The sequence below is a fragment of the Oreochromis aureus genome, linkage group 11, assembly GCF_013358895.1.
Source record: "Oreochromis aureus strain Israel breed Guangdong linkage group 11, ZZ_aureus, whole genome shotgun sequence".
In the NCBI taxonomy this organism is placed as follows: domain Eukaryota; kingdom Metazoa; phylum Chordata; class Actinopteri; order Cichliformes; family Cichlidae; genus Oreochromis; species Oreochromis aureus.
The window spans coordinates 13,849,361-13,874,274 of record NC_052952.1 but is presented as its reverse complement, the minus strand read 5'-3'; the positions used below and the strand labels follow the sequence as shown (position 1 = coordinate 13,874,274).

At 40.5% G+C, this 24,914-nt stretch overlaps 1 protein-coding gene across 1 annotated transcript in view; it reads right to left on the bottom strand.

Moving 5' to 3' along the window:
• The window catches only part of bckdhb (branched chain keto acid dehydrogenase E1 subunit beta), a 56,112-nt gene that overhangs the window by 19,548 nt on the left and 11,650 nt on the right, over nucleotides 1–24,914 (bottom strand). The window contains exons 7-8 of the mRNA XM_031740240.2: nucleotides 20,199–20,296; nucleotides 18,794–18,904 (exon numbers count right to left, since the gene is read on the bottom strand). Of these exons, the coding sequence (XP_031596100.1) occupies nucleotides 18,794–18,904; nucleotides 20,199–20,296 (209 nt within the window). The remainder of the gene's footprint in view (nucleotides 1–18,793; nucleotides 18,905–20,198; nucleotides 20,297–24,914) is intronic.

The window sequence follows — 24,914 nt, the reverse complement described above, 5'->3', positions numbered from 1 at the left end:
CAACAAACTTTAAGTTGTGCTATAAATCAGTAAACTTGTCATTTACTATGAGAATTTTCCCAGACAATAATTACACGTCCAAACAAGGATACACACCCAGGGCCATGCTTGATTTAAGTGCCAGCTTGGTCACGGACAAGAGTTTCACTTTAAGGTTTGCTAACTAGGTTAAAGACTCAATTTGGTAAAAAAAAATACAAAATAAAAAAAATGAATTGCTCAGGTGTCTCTGTCTAGTTAACTGGATGCTTGATGCATCTACCAAGCCAGAGTCTCAAATCTGTACGAAGCTTGTTTGTTATATCCTGCTCCCTGCCCTGGCCCTGAGTCAAAGTGAAGGCTCCTGGCTCATGGTGGCTGGTGGTAGTTGGGCTGGGCGACAGCTCTGGTGGCTACAGCTTTACTACTCATTGTGCAGCAGGGCTGTTATTTGATGCCGGAGTCGTTCCGCTGGCTGCAGAGGAAATGTCATGTTTGCTGCCATTCCCATACACACCCAAACCTAATGAGCAGCATGGAGCCCATCTTCAGCATTTTCTCCATCCTCGCTACAAGGATTTGCCTTTTCCTCCACCAGGCTCCTTCCTGACTCTTGCTCCTCTGTGCTGCGGTCGGTCTGTCTCATCCTCGTCACCCATCTTTTTTTTTTTTCTTCATTCCTCCCACGATCCATCCTTCAAAGCATCTATTTATCCTACTCTGTTTTCATGAAGCCTGTTTTCTCAGTCGCAGCGCTCACCCCAGTATGTGGCCTCACCACTCTGAGGCTGGCGGCCAATGACCTGGCATGGCCTCAGAGGCTAAGGTCAGAACTGTCACTCTCCCATGGCACATAAACTCAAACACACACAGAGACATACATATATACACACACACACACACACACACACACACACACACACACACACACACACACACACACACACACGGGGCCCCACAAAGACGTGTGAACAAATACACACACATAATTATAAATTGTGTACCACACACTACTTAATCAGATTTGATTCATTTACATTTACATTAAGCAGAAAGAAGACATCTAAAAAGACAGTAGCATATTTATACAGTATGTAGTTATCACAGAGCAGTAACTCATTCTAAAACGAGTGTTCAGGCAGAAGTGAATAAAAACAGTCCATACTTGGGGCTAAACTGGGATGTGGTTTGACTGGTGCAGAATCACATAATGTGCCTTCAAAGTTCTCAAAACACATGTGAGAATGTTTCCAGAAGTCGTTGCCAACACTTATTTGTTGGATCTTTATTTTTTTTTGCGCCACTAAATTGGTTGAGAATAATTTAAAAAGAGTGGCGATGACAAAAACAAAATGTGCTGTGCTTTCACTGTATGCACGCACACACACACACACACACACACACACGCGCACACACACGAGTATAAGTAACTCCCCGTCTTCCCATATAATGTGCCTCCTCTTTCCTCAGGCCGTCCATCAAAAAGAGACAGGAACAGAAAGTTTAGTTCAGTGCCGCCACCGAGGAGTCGTCCTTGCCACTGGATCCGCTGGCTTTGCTCCCTTCCGCCGACCCTGTAATTGCGCCGCCACCACAGGGTCCTAACTCATGCGCCACCATGTGATCTCTGTGACAAATGGGAGTCGGGACGAGGCTCGACTGCTCGCTGGGGCCTTTAAAGTGGTGCTCAGCGATTAGCGGAGAGGGGTGAGTGCTCGGCGAAAAGGGGGCCCCCGTTAAAAATCGCAACGCTGAGGGGGAGGCAGGGCGGGAGGAAAACACAAACACTCGTTCGCTTTCTGGTGCCGCAAAATCACTCGCTCTCTGTCATGACGGAGAGAGGGAAAGTGAGCACCAGGAGAGAAGAAGAGAGGAAGAAAGAGAGAGGGCGAGGGAGCGGAAGAACGAAACAACAGAGGAGAAAGTGTAGAACTGCCTCGACGCTGGGCAGAAGGCCAAGCCATCCTTCAGAGGAGCCAGGACGCCAGAGGAGACCTCAGACAGAAATAACTCCAAACATCCCATAAAGACCCATTAAAACCAATTCAACTCAATTACTCCCTGACGTGCACACACAGACACACATACTCACTCTACCTTTCTGCCCTGTAACCACGCTGTACCGCTGACTGTGTCAGTGTGTACACACACACACACGTCCATGACTGCGCACACTTCAACTTGATGACAGCTCTCTGTGAGCATCCCACAGGCTGACGCGTGTATAAGCAGACAGTAAGGTAGTAAAAAAATCAATCAACCATTTTTAAAGGCCCATGTATAACATAACAAAGGGTTGGTTTTCTGTGGATGTAACATCTCAACAACGTCTTGTAAGGAGGGTTCTTTCTCAGCAGGATAACCTGTATAAACTGAAATTATATAGAATTTGAGGCAAACTGGCTGGAATTTTTGACTTGGGGAGGAAAGCACGTTTAATGCAAAGTCAGAGCCAGGACAACGCTGTAGTCTGCAGTGACAACAGTACACAAGGCAGCTTGTTCGGCATTAAGATTACAACAGATACTGCAGGTGGTGGACAGAACAATGATACCATACAGTGAAGCATAATGTAGCCCCAAAGGATATAAACACTACCAGTTCAAAGCTCACAATGCTTGGGTCTGTCAAGGCTCATACAACAGCTATTTTATTAAAAGTGATTAGTCAAGAATCTTTTGAAAGAAAAGTAACCTGGAAAGGGAACCAATCTGTTTTCAAGCCAAGACCACAAATGCTCTCAGATTCAAGCTTCTCCAACACAAGGATGTAGTACACTTCTCTGTTTTTACATCATTACAAATTGGGATGGAAATGTTGGGACAAAACAAGCACTTTGAAAGACTAACTTTGGGCTCTAAACTTTTTTATGCAAATCTTCTGTGCTGTGTAGTAGACCAGGAGCACTGCTACAGATATCCTTGTCGAGCGGGCAACCCATGTATCAAAGGCCACTCCAGGGACTGGGTTTGAGTTGGCCCTGGATGTGCACGCCACTCTCTTCCTGCTTTCCTGTCTACTTTCTGCACTGCGCTGTCAAATAAAAGCTTAAAAAAGGAAAATAAATCAGTAAAAAAAATTATAAACCAAACAACTGATGTGGTGACACTGAAGACTATTGGATGATTAGTTACAGATTATACCCTGGAGATATATTTTTAGTCATATCTCAGAGGGATTTTTCCTTTTCATTCCAATATTTTTTCTTTGTCAATGAATTTCTTCCAAATGATGTCACATTATTGTTTTCCATTTCTACTCTTAAAAATCCAAATGTTTTGGGGTTCCGAGGGGACCCTGGTGAAAAATACCAATTTCCCAATATGCAATTTTACTACTAAATGGAGCCGTTTATCCAGTTAACGTTTGCCATGGGTTCTAAATTAAAATGTCATATCATTCATTTTAAATGAGAACAATTCAATTGCTGCATTCATCTTCTATAAGGGGAGCTTCCCAGAATGAAAGTTATCAGAACTTTGGAATGATGTCACCAGATCTACCAAAGGCAGCTGGGGCATGCTCAGTCATGTCATTCATAAGAAGGAGAACTAATGCTCCTACGCTGCAGGCCCCAAGCCGAGAAGAAAGTAATAATAATTATAATGTGGATTGTACTGTCAATAATAGCTGCAAGCTGTATCAAAGAAAAGTACAGATTTTAAGTTTACAAAACATGCAAATTTTATGATTGCTTCTTTAAGTAAATTATTCTTGATAATCCGTTTATGTTAAATATGTTGGTAGGATGAGGGTTAAATCGGGTGCTGGAGCATATCCAAGCTGATATGCTGGTATACCACCATCATGGTGGTTAACACAAAGACAGAGAACCATTCACACTTACAACCACAGATAGGGTGAATTTAGGATCACTGATGAACCTAATATGCAAGTGTATGGACATAAATGCGCATAAGTCCACACAGAAACATCAAAGCCAACAACAAGGTTCAAACCCACAACCTTCTTGCTGTGAGACATCAGTGCTGCAAAGTTTGCAATGGCAATAGCCAAGAGCTGAGGGAGACTCATTTCAGAGAAATAATTCTAATAAGATGATTAACAGATTGTATTATTTTGATTTCATACCCCAGTTCTGATCAAAGCGTAAAAAAACCTGCTAAATCAAAACAGTTTATACCAAAAGTCCAACTAAAAGGCAGACTGTCATGTATCCCATACACTAATGTGCTTTAAGCAGGTTAAAAAGTATCATGGTGTCAATCTTTCTTTTTTCACGGTCGCAGTATAGGATATGCTGTAGTGCAAGTTTGTGTTAGACTATAGTTTACCAAGGAAACAGCCCAGCAGAGACATTCAACTTTTATTGTGCTCTAAATAAAAACTGCCACTTTTAGCCTGTGACTTACTACTACAACTACTACTGGTACTACTACTAAAACAAAATACCTTCAGGACTAAATGAGAACAATGTTATCAAGAGTCAGACTTTCTTAACAAATAATGTGACCAAAGAAACTTCCAGACACATCACTGAATAATGGAGGAACAAAAAGCCTCATTCCATTCTTTCCATAAAATTGAACAGATACATAGACAACAACAATAAGCATTAAAAAAATACTCTGCAAACCTGGTGATGGCAGAAACCTTGAAAGCCGCTACAAGTCAAAAATAAAACAGGATTAATCAACAAAAAGAAGAACTCCTGCTTCAGTGCTTCACACACTTCCACAACAGGATGTTGGCTTAATGTGTCCCAGTGACATTTCTACAGGAGCGCAAGAGCATCACAGTGGCCATGACATCTGGCTCACATCAACACTCTACACACAAAGAAAAAAAATCTGCCCTAAATCTATTCTCTCTTTTGTTGTGTTGTACACAATGTGAGCCTCATCATCAATTCCTTGAAAGAATTTCTTTTTTGTCAACTGCTACTGGACATAAAAACTGTAGAAATGGTGTGAAGATGTTTTTCAAATATGCAGCGTTCCTCAAAGATGTGTAGCATTTACATGACAGCAATGGTTTCATCTTTTTTTTTTTTTTTTTTTTACTTTAGCAGCTTTTTCTTTTAAAAATAATCTTGTTATCATATAATATATGTTCTGACATCTTTTTTTTTTTTTTTTTTTTTTAAACCTGTGCCACAGAACAGGCGAAGAAAGATGTTCTAATATGTTACCAAATGGACCATCCCAGCCTTGCCGTAATGGTCCATTTGATTCACCTTTATTGTTTATTTTATTTTCTTGCTGAATACGGGACAGACTTGACTGGGGGAAGCAAAGGGAGAAAGAAAGAGGGAAAGAAAACTGAAGAAGGCGGGGAAAAGGGCAAAAACCAAAACCTGATTAGTCTTAATCACCTGATCACCTGTTGAGAAAGAAAGAAGAAAGCAAGCAGAAGAAAAGCGAGAGTAATAAACAACATCACAATGATCTATGGGAATATGACAGTAAATACTAAATATTAAACATTAACACCAAGTCGACCAAGCATCCAGCCAAAACAGTCACCTGTGTGTAAAATGGAATTATCTTTAGCAGCAACAACAAGTAGTCAGAGTCTGGGATTATATGGAGGAATCAAAACACAACATCCAAGGCCCCAGAGACAGGCTAGGAAGACCAACCGAGATGAACCGTGGAAATTTACAGAAAATGCTGAGGAAACCAGATGAGGGGTCACTAAGCCAGGGGGTTGCCAAGAGCCTTGAAAAAAAAGTTATACTTAATATAATTTATATACAAAACACTGAGGTTATAGAGCTTCCTTTTCCTATGAGATTCAAAATTTGGGTCATGAGCTGTCAGCATAATGCAAGACAAGCACCACAGTGTCTACAGCCAATAATAGCTCAGCAAAAAGGAACTATCCTTCTGTCTTTGGATGGCTTAAATTACACTGGTAACAATGCTTAAAAAGGAGCTGAAAGACTAAATGTACTCTCTTTTTTCATAGCCTAACACCAAAAACATCCAGCCACACCCAAACAAATCTTTAGCAGCAACATCAAGTTCAGAGTTTGATTCCTTAAAACACACCACAAAAGACGCTAAATCGAGATAGAATCCAAAAGTTAAAACCACCTACTGTCCAAGACTATGAAAAAAAAATAAATAAATAATTTTTACAAAAAAATAGAAAAATTCATAGCTGTCAGTATGAAGGAAGCAAATAATAATTCAGCTAACTGAACTCCATGGCTTAAATTACACAGTAACAAAAAAAAGTTGCCAAGACTTCTAATATTTTTAACAAAGCCAATAAAAGTTCAAAAAAGCATGCGTTTCAACCAAACAAATCTATCTTTGGAGTTTGCTTCCTTCCACAAAACGTTCAGAGAATCCAAGTTGCCGTCCGACTATGAAAAATAAATAAATAAATAATTAAAAAAAAAAAAAAATTCTAGCTTCAGTATGAAGGAAGAAATAATAATTCTAACTGAACTCCATGACGTGCAGTCAAAAAAAAGTTGCCAAGACTTCTAAAGTTAACAAAGCCAATAAAAGTTCTGAAAAGATAAAAGTAAAAAAGAAAAGAAAAACATGAACATATTTAATAGTTAGAATAGAGCTGATATGAAAAGCAAAACATAAAAACAGTTAAGATTAATGACAAATTATTATTACTTTTTGGTTTCGGTTTATGTAACTGACTTGATGATTTACAGCTGACTTTTAAAAGGAGCTGGAAAATCCCTCGGCAAAGGACAATCTAGTAGTGTGTGTTGTATCTGAGCAGACCTCTTGGATGTCTTTCTGTCCTTGTGACTTCCGACGTTCTGCGTTTTCCGCTCGGTCTTGTTATCGGCCTGCAGGCTGACCTCGATGATCTCAGTCTGCCCACACCTCAGGCCAAAGCTACTTAACTGAACCGTCCTCTCCAGTGGAAAGCCTACAACCTGGCCCAAAGAAGCAACAGGCAGTCCAATTTATAGTGCAGACTGATTTTAGAGGGCTTATTTCTTAATGAAAAGGGCCACTTCATTTATCATTTTCCTTCAGCAGCCGATTCCCATACCCAATTTGGACATTTGCATCTGCCGTCAACACAATAAGGCAATTAACCTGTTACAGTACAATTTGGAGGAGGGTGTGTGGGGTTGAATTGCCGTAATCACTGGCTACAGAACAACTATGTCTAATTTTCAAGGTTTTCAATTTTCAGGACTGTGAGTGTATATGACTTTTCAATGTGCCTTGATGTGCATTTGCCAAATTTAAAGGCCACATTTCTCCAGTGAGTGACACTGGGAAGAATTTGAGAAATCTCCAGTGCCTAGCTGTGGAATGTGAATGCTCGGTACTGCCAGGAGGAAGGCTGGAAAAGTGGTCAGTAGCAGACAGACACAAGTGGGGGGGGGGGGGCGTTGGAGGAGACAACCAGGGGAGATTACTATACCTTGAATAGTCTGGTAAACCACAAATGGACTTAATTAATCACAAATTTGGTGATTTACACGTCTAATCCAGATAAAATTATCCAACTGCTATGAAGTTAAGTGCTGGTTTCTTCTGTTCCGCTGCATTATGCAATATTTTGAGCATCAACGTCGGTGGAGAAAGCGATGAAGGAGCTGGATCCATCACCGAAAAACTAGCATGAGTAATTTTCCACTGATATAACCACCGAAACACTGGTGGAGCAGTCCTGCTTGCTTGGGTCTACAGAGCTCAGTGTTAACATTGTAATTATAGACACAGGCTACAATAATAAGAACGTGGGGCCCAAACCTCTGTCCACTTTCTTCATGCGCCATTTTTCTTCTCGTTTGATTGATTCCAGTGCATGTGTGACAGCGGGCCAAAGACATTAGGGATGCTGTGGTGGGCCAGTGAGCAGATACTGGCAGAGAACCCCTCGCCTGAAAGGGAAACAGAGGCATGAGCCCCGGCTTGTCTGTGAGCTAATCGCCAGCAGGCTGCTTGCCCCTTCCCTGGCCCAGCTCCAGACCACAGTCAGATAAAAGCAGGCTCTGCTTGCTCACTGAGATGAGTGCTGAAAGTGGGCACCCAGACACTACAACAGATCCAGACGTGAATACATACATATCTAGATTTGAACTTCTTTAAAGTCAAAATTTATCTTGGATTATACAATAGTGACTGAATACACAGCCAGCTGAAAGGTTTTTTTCCTCTGACACAAAATTGGGACTTACAATTGTTTTCAATTTAAAAGTAAAAAAAAAAGAAAAAAAAGATGGTATATTAAAAGAACCAGATTGACATGAATCTCATGTAATGTCAGTGTAATATAAGAATGAATTTAATGTATCTGATTAATGACCAAACCAATGGGGCTCTCCATTTACACGCGTTATTAAAAACACATTATTGATATGGTGATTTTACCTCATATATTCAAGATTCAAATTAGCTGGCAGCTATATTTTTCCTGCATATAAAGATTGTTGGTGCACTCAAGACAGATTTTAGCTGCAGCCTAAGGAAAATATGTAGCAAAAAACTACATAGCATCCTCCTAATGAGACTACGGATGGCGTCCTGAGGAATATCCTACCAGATCTGGATTACAGTATCAGTGAGGTCCTGGACAATCTGAGGTGCAACCTAGCAGCATCGAACAGACTGAAACATAATGTCCCAGTGGTGTTCTACTGTATTTAGCAGTCAGGAGAGCATGAAGGCCAGTCATTGGTATCAAGTCCTTCATCCTCCAGGAACTGCATACATCCTCTTGCCAATTGAGGCTGGCCATTGTTGTGCACCAGCATAAGGACTGACAACGGGTCCAAGGATTCCATCCTGATACCTAATGGTAGTCAAGATAGCCTGTAGAGGTCGAAGTGTGCCTCCATGGATATGCTTCCCCAGGCCATCACTGACCCACCATCAACCCTGTCATGCTGAATGATGTTACAGGCAGCACTGTGTGAAAAGCACAGGCTGCCAGTGGTGGATCTGTCAATTCTGGTATTTTATGGCAAATGCCAATCGGGCTGCAGGGTGAGCACAGAGTCCACAAGAGGATGTTGGGGCATCAGGCCACAATGTCTGTTTCTGATTTTCTAGTCAAAAACATTCACACCAGTGTCCTGCTGGAGGTCATTTTGTAGCTCTGGCAATACTCACCCTGTTCCTCCTTGGACAAGGAGCAGATACCAGTCCTGCTGATGGTTTCAGGACCTTCTACAGCCCTGTCCAGCTCTCCTATCTATCCATCCATCCATCTATCCTCGTGGGGACTTCCCATTGACATAATGCTTTCCCTAGCTGCTTACCCTAACCATCAAAAATGAATGCCTAACCCTAACCCTAACCCTAAACCTAACCATAACCCAATTGCAACCCTGATGCCAAAACCACATTTTGAGTGTGATAAATGCCTTCAACCTCGTGGGGACCTGGATTTTGGTCCCCGCGAGGGCTGTTGGTCCCCACCAGTATAGTAAATTTCAGATTTTGGTCCCCACCAAGATAATAACCCGTACACACACACACACACACACACACACACACACACACACACACACACACACACACACACACACACACACACTGAACATACTCATCCTGGCTCTCTCTCTCTGTATCTGGAGGCCAACTGTTTCTATCCACGGTTGTCTATTCACATGATTATCATAATGAGTCTTTAGCTAAGTATGATCATATTTTAAAATTAAGCAGAAAGGATGGGTCATTTCTACTGGAAGTTTCATTGAAATTCAAAGCGCGTAGGTGGCAGCGGGCGTGGCTGGAACAAGGCCACGTCAAATTACTTCAAATGAAAAGAGATGTCTCTGGCTTAGATGGGGACTTTCTTCAGTTTGTTAGAAGTGAGCCGTTTCCATATCTACACCAAAAAGAAGAGACTTAGCTGGGAATAACTGGAGAGCCGTGAACATGTTTTAAGGTTGGGTTTCATCTGCATTACTGCAGTGACAACTTAAAATCAAACACATGCAACAGGAAAATTAAAACCAAGTATGAATGCTCTGAATAAGCTTTTGCTGACAGACTTGAGGCCATTCTTTAAACTGACCACCTGACCTCAAATAAATGCTTGGCAATGTGGAATCATTTATAAACTGAAATCATCATCATTTATTTATTTATTTACCTCCGTAACTGAGATCAGGGTGAATGGAGAACAACTCTTGATGTTTGTCATGGAGTTACTAAAAAAAAAGCTGCTGCCAGATGTGGCAGACCAACTGACTCAAACATGAGAGCCTCAATTTAAAGGTTTTGCTCCATGAGGAAAAATAATCATTCAATCAAAAGCTCACTTAACCACAACAGTTCTAGCACTCATGCATTTCAATCAGGTTTTCCAAAACATGTTCAGAAGAGGTTGAGGAGTATGGCGGGAAAAATCAATGCACTGATATTGACTCTCACCCCCACCCCCCACTGGAAACACACATCACGCTCCTTTATTTACCATAAACGTTCTAAAAGTTTTGGTTTCATGTCCTTAATCGTGTTTTTATTCATTATCAGAAAACTGCTTCCATCTGAGAAAGCCGTGATCATTTTCCACGGCCGGACATTAAAATATTTTTTGAAGCAACATGTCTTTAATGTGTGGTCAAAATTTTTGAATATTTTCCATCGGTCCAATTGTGTTCTGCTTGGCTGAAGGCTGAAGTCGACCTCAAATGACACATTTTCCCCCTTTGTAATTATGGTAGGTAGTATTAAAAACAATAGCAACCACAGCTGCAGAGATGGGGACAACACGCAGAGCTTGGCGGTGGCTTCTATTTGCTTGCATCCCTTTCCACCTGAGTGAATGGCAAACAAACTGATGTCAGCGTACCGGCTGGCTCCCCGGCTGCTTCCACACACACACTGTGTTTACCTGCAGTCTTTGCCTTAGGACGTACATTTACAGCCCGAAGCCATTAAGAGAGAGTGCAAGTTGAGCGTAGATGTGATAAGAAGGTCTTATCTGCTACAGTGAGTCAACAGACTCCAGCGCACTCAGAGCACTCATCATAACCCGCATCAGTTCCAAGAATCAGAACAGATGCTGATGCACATCGCTCACCAAGTACGGCTCGCTACAAATCTTCCTCCTCTATTAAGCATCCAGTAAGTTCTGCTTTTGTTTGGGACTCTGACATAATGTTATTTATATTTTGTAAGACCTGAGATATTGGTGCATTCGTGCACTGTGTATCCCTAAGTGACTCCTCCTGCATGTGTTAGAGAGGGTTTAACAGGTTCAGCCAAACTGGTTGCATCACTACAAGGGTTGAGATCCAGGCAGCGCTACAGTCACAGAGACTTCAACTGGAGAGCAGGCCAAGAGACATCTATTAAGGGAGAAAGCTATGCACATTATAGAGAGGATTGTGAGCTGGAGAAAGCAGTTACCAGGTACGCCAGAGACCTACAAGTTATCTCACGTCCCAAAAGAAAAGCAACACAGGCAGCACGGCTGCCAGACATACACAAACTGCAGTCAGTCCAGCAAATTAGCATGTCTTTTATCAAAGGTTTCATGCCAGGAAATGTGAATTACTTTAAATAACTTGTCTTTTGACATAAAACCTGCTTTGACAAGTCACAGCCGCGACAGGTTTGAGCAATACACGATGCAGAACAGTGCCTGTTAAGTTCTTTAATAGGCTGTGCTAAGCTATTATAATATGCCTCTGTTGTCTGTAGTAGAGGATTCAAATTCTTCACTTAACCTAAGCCTCCCCTTGTGTTTGCAGACCACATGTTTATAGCTGTACTGTGGTGTAGGGACACTCGCTTGAAGTCACGTAGTCCTACAGTTCCTAACATAGAGTCAGGCTGCGCTTTCACCCTGCTCACCGCTTACGACGACTCACTGTTGTCTTTAATGCCATGTCATTGAAAATAGACCCAATTGTAAGACAGTTTTACCACAGCCCATCCAATTCTTCCTCAATGGTCTCTAAATCACAAAACTAAAGGCTGACCTCCTTCACCAGCCAGACAGATCCACGCTGCATAAACAAGGCCGCACACAAAGTTGTTTGATATTTTAACCAGCTGTAAAAACCTGTTGCCAATGAAAATCAAACCGTGATCATAAAAAGTTTGGGATTCTCCACATAAAAAAATTTTATACCTGATAAATTCTTCCCATATCCCCTTACAGGTCATCTTCTCAGGCACCTCTGAAACGCTACCAGCGTGGTATTTTTCGGAAGTGTCACACAGATCAAGTCTTTGGCTTTGCATGTTTCTTCTGTGTTTATGGTTTTTCATGTAAACAGGGTAGAGAAGAGAGTACTGTGTTTCAGCTACAACACTTTGAAGCATATGATGATGAGCACTCTGTGGAAATTACTCAAACTGCAACTGCCAAAATGCAATTGTCTATTGGCACATGGCGAAAAAGACAAAAAAGACAAAAAAAGAACAAAGGGTCAATCTAATAACACTATGACATACAAGAGATAAAGACCGGAAGATGACAGATTGTGTTATGCTCTGCAAGTAACTAAGAGATACCAACACAACACAGGCTATAAAAAACTTTCTTCCCGAGGTGATATTACACAGACAGCTTTTTGGCCCAATATATTTCTGCAGTTTGCCATTTGCAAAATGTTAATTTTGTTAAGAAGTGATGTAAAATTTATGATTGAAGAAATGCAACGAGCACTACTTCGACTGTCTGCTGATAGTTTTATGTATGATAATGCACAAGTTTAGCATTTACAGCTTGCTTTCAGCGCTGTTAAACACTGATCGGGAGGAAAGGAAAGAAAGCTCTCTCTTCTCAAGAGCCCATTTAAAGAGAAGAAGCATACTTTCACATGACTTAAGAGTTTTATTGATGACAAGTGTAGAACTCTTCTGTGGGGTTTTCCTATGAAACGAAACTTCATTTTGGCCAAAGCAGCATATTAATATCAGTGGATTTTGTGTTTTTGCTGGTGCTAAATCTAGGGATGTTATACATGCTGCGCCGATAACTACACAACTTTAAAAAAAAAAAAAATGAACAGCATAGATAATATTGCAAACAACCCAGCACAAATACAATCACAGTTAGAGACCCACTTTGCAGTTCATCATAGCTCGCTTCCATTTTAGTAGTAGACTGTTAATAAGTAACTACTGCACTGCAGCCTCAGTTTGTCTACACATTTTATGGCTGACTGGCTGTTGCTGCTGATACTCCTCTCACAAACCAGGAGAGACTGGGTTCTCACAAGGTAACAGAGTTACTCGGTGTTATCCTCAGGCTATGGTACATGTTGACGGCAGCACTGGAGATGGAGGTGAACTAATAAGGACTGAATTCTTTGTTTAATTACTGTTTCGTTGTCTGCACTTGCCCTCGCTCCTTTCTGCTTTTCCAACTTGAAGCTAAAGCTAGGCGCTCTGTAAAATGCTACTGTCCCGAGCATCTTGCCTCACTGATGCATTTGCAGTTTGTGGATATCCTGATAAAGTCTTTGCAGTTTGATGCTCTTAATTAGCTGTGCAAACTAGGTACTGTGCATTTCTATTTTCCTTTTTGCCTCATTGGGGACAATATAGTTGGTACGGTTTTCCTTTTTGTTTTGTTTTTTCCTGACCTAAATTCTTTTTTCACTCTCACCCTGCATCTACCGTGTTCAGATTTGTTCACATCAAAGGTTAACTATGATTTTAACTAAAAGCATTTCCTGAACCTCTATCCATTATTGTTACTCTAAATTCTTTTAGCCATAATCATGTCTTAAAAATCTTATATTCTGACAGTCCTAAAGATTGGGAAGTTAAGGAAGAGCCACTGGAAAACAGAAGAGAGAAAAAATGCCCCTTATGGAGTTCCTTGAGGTATCCTGGGTGTACAGGCTGCTTCCTATAAGGACCTGCTCGTGAACCAAACACTGAATTATAAACTGGCCTCGGTCGGTTCTTCACTGGCCGGATTCGGAGTCTGGAAAACCTGAGAATGAGGCTGAATCACCAACATCGGACCAAAAGAATAATGGGAGTAGCAGAGATATTTTGTAAGCCTCCCGAGTGGCCAAGTCAAACAAATGTAGGCCCGTGTAAGAACAGATGAAAATGTTGGCAAAATGTTCATCAACTCAACAAGAAAAGCTGTTAATCAGTAGGGAGTAAAGCGGTCCACTTAGCAAGGAATCAGAAAGCTCTTATGTAGCATCTTTACACAACTCCCCACGTGCGCTGCCCAAGCACGGCAGGAAGACTTTCCACAGAGTATCATCTGAGCCGTGGGTCTGGCAGACATAAACCAGCCATTTTGTTTATCCCTTAAAGAACGACTATTACATTTACTGGAACGCTTGAGACACTGGGACAAAATTGAATACACTCACTTTTTCTGTATTTTCATAGCAATTTCTACCCATGATTCCTTTTGTCAACAAGAGGCGTGAATATATTTAGATCCGAGTGTAGCTGGTGGCTGCCTCAACAGATCCCTCGGGAAGAAAAAGGCATGCTTCTCTTATAGCACAGCTTTAAAAATTTCTACTTTGGAGACACATCGTGCTTCACTATATACGTGCACACTCAGAAAACGACTCACGGACTATATATAAACCAGCTAACCACAGCCTGCACATGCACGCACACAAATCCTCCATTCAAAGGATACAGGGGGGAAATGTGACTCATCGGACATGAGAAATTTTAATTGGCTGCCAACAGCTGGATGTGTGTCTGCAGCCTATCTCACTGCCTGCACACTCGCCGCTTCTCACGTCCAGTTAATAAGCAGCACAAAAGGGCCGGCTTTACGGAGACGCGAGGCTGCCGGAAAAGCTGGACACCAGGTGTACAATCTTTTGAATTAACAATGTCTTGGCTACTTCCTCTCTAAACTGAAGAACACAACTTGTCCTGAAAATCTATTTATCAGAAGAGAACACCCGTTTCAAAAGGCTCCAACGACTCTTAACTGTTTATTTACTGAACTGAAAACGGTTCCATCTCACAGTGCCTCAGTCAATGAAATGATAAAAATATATATTAATACATCCCTTGTGTAGTAGAGTTTATCTTTTAGAGTCATGTTTTGTTGGTGTGGTTTCACCGTGTGGGTTTCTCAAATGTGTTGCTATCTCGTAAGAAATAACAACTAAAAGCCTAGTTGCACATCATATACAGAACACACTGTTCTCCATGCTTTACTATTTAAAGTATATCATATATATTACTTTTTCAACTTACAACTCTACCTAATTAGGGAGAGAAACCTCTCCTTTATGATCTCCTTTATGGAGTGCAAATTATTGTGGGGGTATCTCTTTTTGTATTACTTTTGTGTAACTCACCTTTTCCAAAAATGCTACGCAGACAATGCAGTTCTTATAGGAGTGCTGTCTAGTGTGTGGCTCAATCAGTTTTTTTTATGCTTTTATGGAGAGGGTGCAGGGGAGGTCAGTCGAAGGCCTCCCACCTGGGTCACTGTTGGCCAGCCAAGCTAAGTCAGGAGAAGACTGTTTCAAGTTTATATCCTCTTACCATCAGTGCTGCTTCTGTCCATTTTAAACTACATATAGTATATGTAGTTTAGGGGCAAAGTTACTGACACCTCTTCATATTTTGATTCAGGTGTTATCAGTTTCATTCACTCACAGATGTATAAAACCAAGCACCTATCCATGGAGTCTGCCTTTATACATACTAATGAAAGAATGGGACATTTTAAAATTGTCATTGAATTTGAGCATAGTGCTGTAACAGCAACAGCATAATGCTGTCAGTTGGTCAAATTTCTTTCCTCCAAGATATTTCACGATTGAAGTTATATTACTGTCAAAGTGGAAGCATTTAGGAACCACAGCAGGGTCGTAGAGTGCACAAATGTCTTCGATGCTCTACCGACTCAATAAATACAGTTTCCAACCTCCTCAGTATTAACATCAACACAGAACCTGTGCACCAGCAGCTTCATAGGACATGTTTCCATGGCTAAGTAGCTACTGTAGGTGTAATATATAGGCCCACTACTTTTGTCCATAGAGTGCATTTCTGGGATTTAAACTTGCATAGACAAAACAGGTTTTTAACCAATGTGACTTTCTTAAAAAAAAAATTGGAGTCAACAACAAATGAACTGATCAAAGATTCAGCATCAAAGAGCCATTTATAGATATTATACTTAAACTAGTTCTGCATGGGTGGGTTGCAGTGTGACGAAACTTAGATGGTTGTGTGGATTGCAGCTCTGCTGATTCTCAGGCATTTAAACTCCTGCCAGCCCAGAGCAGCTGTGCAGCGCCCAGTTTTTAGGGCACCGCTTGTGAGGGGTTACTGAGGACACTCAGGACACTGTACTACTGCCTGCTGTCACTGTCACAAAAATGAAAGCTTTTAACTTTGGGGTGTGTTTCTTTTTGTGCATTTTATAACATAAATAAGCAACAAAGTGTATGAAACTTTGAAGATTTCTATCTAGTGTCACTCAGCTTTGTAGTATTGTCTCAAGACTGCTGAAGTTAGTTGATTTTTCATAAAACATAGTTTTAAGAAAGCCACAGATTTCACTTATTCTGTATATAATGCTAATTATTTTCCACATAAGCTCTTTTACACATTCGCTTGGTGAGTAAAAGTCACGGGTTTGCATCCAAATTCCCTCTGAGGTTGGTATCAGGAAGGACATCCAGTGTAAATCTGCCAAGTCAAACATGCAGAACTACTAGCTGTGGCGACCCCTTTTGGTAAAGCAGATGCTGAATGTACCTTTAGCTTAATTTTAACGCTAAAGATACTTTGCCTTTAAAAGTTTCTTGAAAGCTAAATGCTTTAAAATAAAGCAAAGTAATCTTTTATAATATCAAAAGATCATTTGTTCCGTCAGCGCACTAATGAGTCGGCTAATTGTTTCAGCTCTAGCCAGTCCAATGAAATGTAACGTATTTTAAATATATGCACAAAAGACAAACACAGCTTTAATTTAAATGCTAAAATCTGTTTACACGTCTCCCATTCCAAACGAAAATAATGGCAGACATGTCTACCTCTGGACAACCAAAGGTCATCTCAGCATTGTGCCTTTGGCTCCTTTTATGCTTGAAATGAACAAGCCGTAGCATTTGGAGGTCTGCGCAGCGTTGCATCTGCCACCTTTTATTTGTGATGGCAGGTGTTGCGTAAGCTACTTCCATTTGTTTTCGTTGTGAATAATGTACATCTGGATATTTGCTTGCTTGTTTCCGATTAATTAAAAGATAAAATAAAAGCCGTTAATGCGTATTCCTGTGCATTAGTCTGGGTGATAATAATCGTGATTTGCACTGAAATTAATTCTGTGCCTTCACTGAAATTTGATAATAGCCTGATTAAAAGGCTGTTTCACTGCTCATCCAGCAGAAGAGGCTTGAAAAAGAGACTGGTATCCCTAGAGTGATTAGTGTAATGCAACAGTGACTTTACTGCCAAATATGAAAGAAGGAACAGGCCCTGTGTGTGTGTGTGTGTGTGTGTGTGTGTCTGTATTTGATTGTATGTGAGTGTGTGTTTGGGGAAATTGGTTTATGGGTTTGACAGATGTTTAAGGAATATTGGGTTGGAGGAAATGACAAGCAGAGATGTTGTTGACAAGCTCGAGGTGGCAGGTTTGGCATCAGGCCTGTTAAGCAGCACATAAACACACTATTCAATTTCATGGCAGTTGTTTTAATGGGGCACAAATTACAAAAAAAGGGGAAAAAAAGAAAAATGAAAGAAAGATTGCATGGACTTGAGAAGCTCCCTTGAACAAACTGTAACTGACTGCGGCTCACTCCGAGTATTTCAGTGCCAACACAATGCTGCAGTCTCTGCCATCAGTTCAAATTGACTCCCTATTAAATTACTACCCTCCTACCACAGTTTCTTCCTGCCTTTTAAATGCTGGTTATAAGATATGCTTGGCAGCGGGCGCAACCTGGTGCTCGCTGATGAAGGTGTATCTTTCACCAGAGGAGCATGAAACTTGGATAATAAACATGCGAAATTAAACAGCTGGTGACAAACAAAGATGGTTTGTGATTATTCAAGAACCACTGCAAAAGGCAGCAATCCGAGTGTCAAGAGGATGCATGATTATGAGTCGTGTCTCACTGCAAGGCTCCTTAAGGTTTGACTTGACAGACACACCTTTTTGTCTCTTCATAACATCAGACCCTCTCCAGCTGGTCTCCTGGTGGTTTAGTCTACAGGCGCTTTGCCCTTGGTGAGCAGGAAAGAATCTCTCTAGGCCACAATTCTCCAAACTGTCTTGTGTCATGCTCCTTCCTGTATTTCAAAGTAAATAAGGATGGAATACCCACTGGAAAGAAAGCTCCCTTCTCAAAGCCCTCCCAAATTAAATATTTTATTTTAGCGAGTGCCATAGCCTGTGTAAGGCTGAGGCAACATAAACTAGCAGTCGCGTCTTTCCAGCGGTAGAAGGGATCCTGTTTATCAGGAACCAAAGAGAACCACACTGCCCAGACGAACGTTGCCCAACTTTGTACCACAATAAACAAAGATCCAGTAGGAAGAAGGTTCCACTGACCAGCAGTATTTATGGCAAATGACCATCTAAATGAATAACAAATGTCAAAGTATTCCGTTTGAAACTCAAACGATATGATTCTCCAAATCTGCAGTTTGTTGTGTACCCCAACTTTTGACATGAATGAGAAAACTGGGGGAAAAACATGATTAATTAGTTTTCTGATTATTTCCTGTTATTCAACAACTTTAAACATTACAGCTTTCATTCAACTGGCATCCTTTATGCAGGACTGTGGACTGTGTTTTACATCTATTGCTCCACTATTAAATATTATTTGTGGATTTATTCACTTACTTAAAAAAACCCGCACCAAAATAAATGTTTGTGATACTTTTTTACAATTTGCTCTGCTTGTGATGTGTGCATGCATCTCTGTTACCTTGCAAACGGTTTCAATATCCCAGGGTAGGATGGTCTGTAGATCAATGACCTCGCAGGATACTCCCAGTTTTTCTTGAGCCATGGACGCCACCTCCTTCAGCACATGAATCTAAACAGGAAATGAAAAAGACTTTTCAGCCTGCCTTAAATTTCCTAACACTAGGTCTTACACTTAAAATAATGTGACAGTAAAAAGGCATATTTTTATATTATCTCCAGATGCTGAAAACACAAGCTTGTTCTTTTCCCACCACAATACGGAATGTTTAGGAACTTGTTTACCACTATTTTGACCCATCCCAACTAAAAGCCAGCACGTGACTAATAGTTTGTAACTTAACATTCATATTTACATCTTTGTAAGCGCTGGTTTTACAGGTGGTAAAAATGCAAAGGACAATAATTTAAGCACTGCCTTGTATTTTACTTTCAGCTAAACAAATATTGCACCCAATTCAGAACAGACTAACAAAAAGAAAGCTGAATGTGAAAAGTCACAAGAAAAACAAAACAAAACAAAATATGGCGTAGAAATGGTCCTGCTTCATCAATTCATCACTGTAGTGTCCGGGTTCACTGAGTCCGTGTTTACTGGCAGCCATTTTTTTTTTCGACGCTTCCAAACAAGAATTGCTGTGATAAATCTGAATGATCGCAACTATAATAGTTGTCAGCAGACGTGCCAGTTTGAAAAAATAAAAACAAAAACACAACTTCAAACTTATAAACAAGCATAATACTAAATAATGCAATTCTGAAGAATAAAAAGTTACATTGTTTGTTTATTATCATTTAAATAAGCGAGACAGATGAACGTAAAGGATGGCGTTTAGAGAAAGAGAACCATGTTTTCCTCTACTTTACTAGATCCTCTTTCCTCCCTATCCACCCTTAACCATTAATAGTTAGACAGTTTCCTTCAGCACTATCCGACCCTCCCCCTGCCACGCTTGCAGGTACATCATGCCCTGGATAAGCCTGTTAAAGTGGCTGGGTACAATCGAAGTCAGGGATGACTCCTGGTGAGTTACAGGCATCTTTATATCAAGCTGAGGAACATAAAATCTCACATGTGAAAAGAAAAAGGCCACAATGGAAAGTGTGCAGCAGACATGTAGTGTTAATAGAGAGTCATCAACAGCCTTGATGTCGTGGAGATGTCTGGGCAGATATGGTCTCTCAGGCTGCCTGCTGAGAGACCTTGCTGGGACAGAAGGGGGGCTAGGGAGAGACTTAGAGTTAATCCACCGCTACCCTCCCTGGGTTTAAATGTCATTTAGTGAAAATGAAACTTGGACCCTTTCTTCCTGCGGCCATGGAAAATGAGTCAAAGATAGACTATAACATTGAAACTCCTTGAGTAACCTGCTGAGAGTGTGTCAATGATGAGTGTGATTGCCTACCTGCGTTCCCCAGGAAACCAGAGTGACATCACTTCCTTCCTGTAAGATCTCAGCCTGTGAGAGCGGGATGGTGTAAGGTTCCTCGGGAACCTGCTCCACTGAGAAAAAACAAAAACAAAACATACACATTCAAAACCTTTACATGCAAAATGTAAAAGGGGCAACATCAAAAAAAACATTCATTCATTTCACTATGAAGTCTGGGATTTTTACCTAAAATACTCCGATCTCGAACTAAGCATGCCTCTAAATGACAGACCAGATGACAAACTGATCAAATAACAGACCTTCAAAAACAAAACAAAAAAAGGTCCCTGCTCTAGAACATTTTATCTGGCTCCCTTCAAATGCTTCTTTAGGCTTTTTCCAGAACCTCATCTCTCACCACAGCCAGTGTGCTTTTATCAGCACAATCTAATGCATGATCTAATGAGATCCTCTGCCAGCTATGGGCTTGTAACTCTGATTAATCTTGACAACAACACATTGGGATGGGGTATCAATCAGAAAAGGGGCCACATAAACGGAATATCAGCCCAAAAGGGGGAGCCTCGCAGCCAGGCCCTCTTTGAACTCAAGTCCAAGACAAAGTGCATGTAAGTATATGGTTTGAATAAAAGCTATTAAAGTCTTGGAAAACATTAGCACAGTCATGGAATTTATTATAACGCAAAAACTTATCATAAACTCAAAACTGCCATCACTTTCAAACAAGCGGCTTATTAGCAGTATTTATACTGCACAGATGCAAACATTTAATCTCTAAATGTAGCATTTACTGTCTTTGAATCTCATTCACCATCTTGGTTTTGGCTCCAAAGTTTGCACAGCGTACAGGATCTTAAAGTGTGAGTGGATGTTGGAGAACGTGAACTACTAAAAAGCGTTCCTCAATGGCAACACAAAAAGTTAAAATTGCAATTAGGCGGAGTAATTGGGCTCCAAGGAGATGCTGAGTTTGAGATCTTTCTGGAAACCTTGAATGGCTTCCATGATCCTTTAGAGCCTACGAGAAGCCGTTAAAGGAAAGAAAGGCTGCCCATCCCAACGACTTCGGTGAATCATGTGCAACTCTCCTGTTTAGGCTTCCAGACGAGACAGAAAATTGGCCAATTGAGTGGAAAAATGGCCTTTTTAAGAAAGTTAAACCTGAATTATGAAAACTGGGTTATGGTTTAACAAGTGGAATCTCAGGTCCCTGCAAACCAGTACGACCTCAATGGGGCAAATGAGTGGTTTTAGTCCTCTTGTACGTGAGAAAGGAGAGGCCCCGGCAATCAAAAAACATGACTTCATAATCGAGCAGAGATCATTGGAGGCATATGGCACAAGAAAGTGGTTTGCTCTGCTCCTGTAGGAAATGAAAATAACCCTGCGCACGCTACCGCTAAAGAACCCCTCAGAGTGAAGCAGACAATGGATTTGTCATAATGTAACACGAGGCAATTTGATGTGTCAGTCACAACGGCAACTGTATTAGGTCACTCCTAGTGCAACACCCTAGAGTTTTTCCTGCATGTGTTTAACCCTAACCCCGGGATGCAATAACCAGGCATCTCAATGTGTAAAAAAGATGATTTGCTATATGTAGCTTGATACACTGTCTACGCTCCTACACAATGAATCCCAAATACCCACATGCACTATGGCTTCATGTGTAATGGCCTTGGCATGTCTGAACAGCTGTAAGTAATATTAAAGTAAAGGCCACCCACATCTGAGTCAAATCACTTTGACAGCAGCAATGTCCTGCATTCAGGACAGAAAAGGGGTAGAAAACTATTAGCTAAAACTATTGTGCGTGCAATGATGGTACAGCTGATTTTTAAGTGCCTCTTCCATGGCACAAGATTTGTTTTGATTTGACAAGTATCTTGTCAACATATGCAGCATATGTTGCAATATAGCAGCAGGGCTCTCAGCGAGTGCATCATCAAACATGGGCCTTTGCTGTAGTTCCAAAGATGGCCATCCAGAGGCACAACAACATTTATTTATTGTGTTCTAAGGTTGGGTGATATGTAAAAATTTTCCAACTGACAACTGCCAGTCCAATAACTGACGATAGCTGATATATATTCGCGCAGGCGCAGAATTTTTGATGGGCGGAGCAATGTGATCATGCACAGACTGATTTGCACTTTTAGAATTTATACATTTTGTTTGAAGGGAATATTTTACCTTCTTTTCTTGTTTGTTTCAGTATCAATATAGCTACTTTTTTGGATTATTCATTTATTTATTTCAGTTGCGCTACATCGGACAAAGACAACTTTACGTCTGAGATTTTGTTTTGTAATGTTTGCTGGAAGAGACATTTGAACATGGTTATAGTGGTCCCTCCCCACCCGTTGTGGGTTTTTTTATTTAAACAAAATGTTTTTGTTTTTTTTCTGAACATAGGCTACTGCCTTTCTTTCTTTCTGTTATGAGTTTGAGTAAATGAATCACTTCATTTGGGCGCACTCTGAGGAGGGTGCATTTGATCGCAGTTAGAAGAGGGAGCCATTAAAACAGCGCTATTATTTTTCCGTTGACTGCTTTTCTTACCTTCAGCCAGCATTATTAGCAAACTTACTCATGGGCAAATAAATAAATAAATCGCTCTTGTAAAAATGATTGGCAAAAGGCTCAGCCAATCGTTGATAGTCGATATAAGAGAGCAATATCTCTCTTTTTCCATACACTATCTTACCGATCTACTATTTCATCAATCCCACAAAAGGTAGACAGCATCAACAGAGAAATAATGCAAACAAAAACACCTGCCTTCTTCCTGGCTACTGTTATTGATGGTAACTGATTTTATTAACTACATAAATCTGAAACATGACACATGTATTACACTCTTACATCTCTTATCAGTCATTTGTCAGTGAGTAGCTATAGCTGTGAGGTATTAAAGCCATCAATAATGATGAAAGTAAGCTTGAATCTTTTATACATTTTGTTTTATGCATTTCTTATAAAAGCAAGCATAAACATAAATTAAGAAACAGAGGACAAAAGACTTCAAGTCCACTTCAATTAGAATTTTGTATATTACTTTAAGGGCATAATCATGTTGTAAGTTCTTATCATTTGTTCTCGTTAGATTAACTGAATATTTTAAATTGTCTGTATGTTTGAATGAGCGTGTTAGTTATTGTCTTTCAATCTGTGTTAACTCTGTGATGGACTAGCGACCTGTCCAGGGTGTATCCTGCTTTATTCTCTGTAATAGCTGGGATGAGCTCCAGCTTCCCCCATGACCCTGAACTGGATAAGCAGTTACAAGAAGACAGATTGATAATTTAACTCATGGTCATAATAGAACACTGAATTTGTAATTAAAAAAAACTGCACTGCTTTACAACCCTAAAGAAAATGTATGTATACTTTTAAACACAACTTAAACTAGTTACAGTAAATCCTAATTTATCAAAATTTGACATTCCACCACTGCTGATGCTCACAGACAACATTCAGCTCTATCACAAGTGGACAAGGCCAAAAAAACTGCACATACAAGCAGATTGTTGAAATAAGTCACATGTTACTGAAGATCTATTAACTAATTTACCCCTTTTTTTCCTTGAAGAGAAAAAGTGCAGTTTCAACAGTATGTTTCAGTTTTTCCACATTTACTCGGTTTACGCTCATTACAAAGAAACACTGCTGTCGTAACTCAAAGACATGACTCCTTACTTCAGTGTGGTATGGCAGCTGTGGGTGATGTCTTCATCATTAAGAAGGCTGTGAAACTAACAATAATTCTGGTCTGTACCTCGAATGAAACAAACCCTTTAGACAACCAGTGAGCCATTCAATCTCTCCCACTGTCACACTTAGCAAAGCCATCAAGTGGCCCCAGCTGGACTCTTCGGCAGGCTGGTTCTGTACTAGTTGGTATCGGTGGTTCTACACCACTCTGCTGAGATGCTTTGTGTACTCTAACAGTGATGTGTGAGCTCAGCAGATCACACTGAAATTTGCAAATTTTATCAGAGGAAACCTTAGAACTGATTGAGTTTATACACGGACAGAGAAATGAAAGAAAAATAAATAATAATGGTTATTGTGTTAGCCTAATGACAAAGTTAAATAAAATGACAGTCCATTAAATATTCCATTTTAAAATCTTGTAGGAAATCCTTGTCCAAATTGTGTATGTGTGATTGCTACAATATGGATCAATCACAACTGTTGCTGTCTCACGGACTTACATTTTTGGAAAAGTACATGTCAGGCTGTGTAAACAAACATAAATCAAATAGAATGGAAGCTATTAAAACGTGTTATCTGTGCTGCGACAGCCGTTTTTACTAATGTCCTTCGTTACAGTATGAACTACTCAGAAGAAGAAAGGAGCATACTTTTTTTATACTGATCTGATTCCCATCAAAGCAGAAAACACTTTAAAAAATTTAAAAGAAATTCTTAAAGTCTGTCGGTACAAGTTAAGTCTTTAAAAATCTTTAAAAATTCATCTGTCTTAATTCTTGGAAATCAAATTACCAACATGTGGCTGAGGCAGTGCTGTTTTACAGCAGCTTTCAACAACTGTTAACAGTTTATTATGGTATTGCTGGTAATGCTGGACACTGTTTACCCCGGCAGTGTTCCCAAGGCCACGCTGGCCTTGGGGCTTTTTCATGCTACCCCTAAACACTGCACTCAAGGAGCGGAGGGGGGAGAGGGTTCAGCTCGCCACTGTCAACACTTCACACACCATTT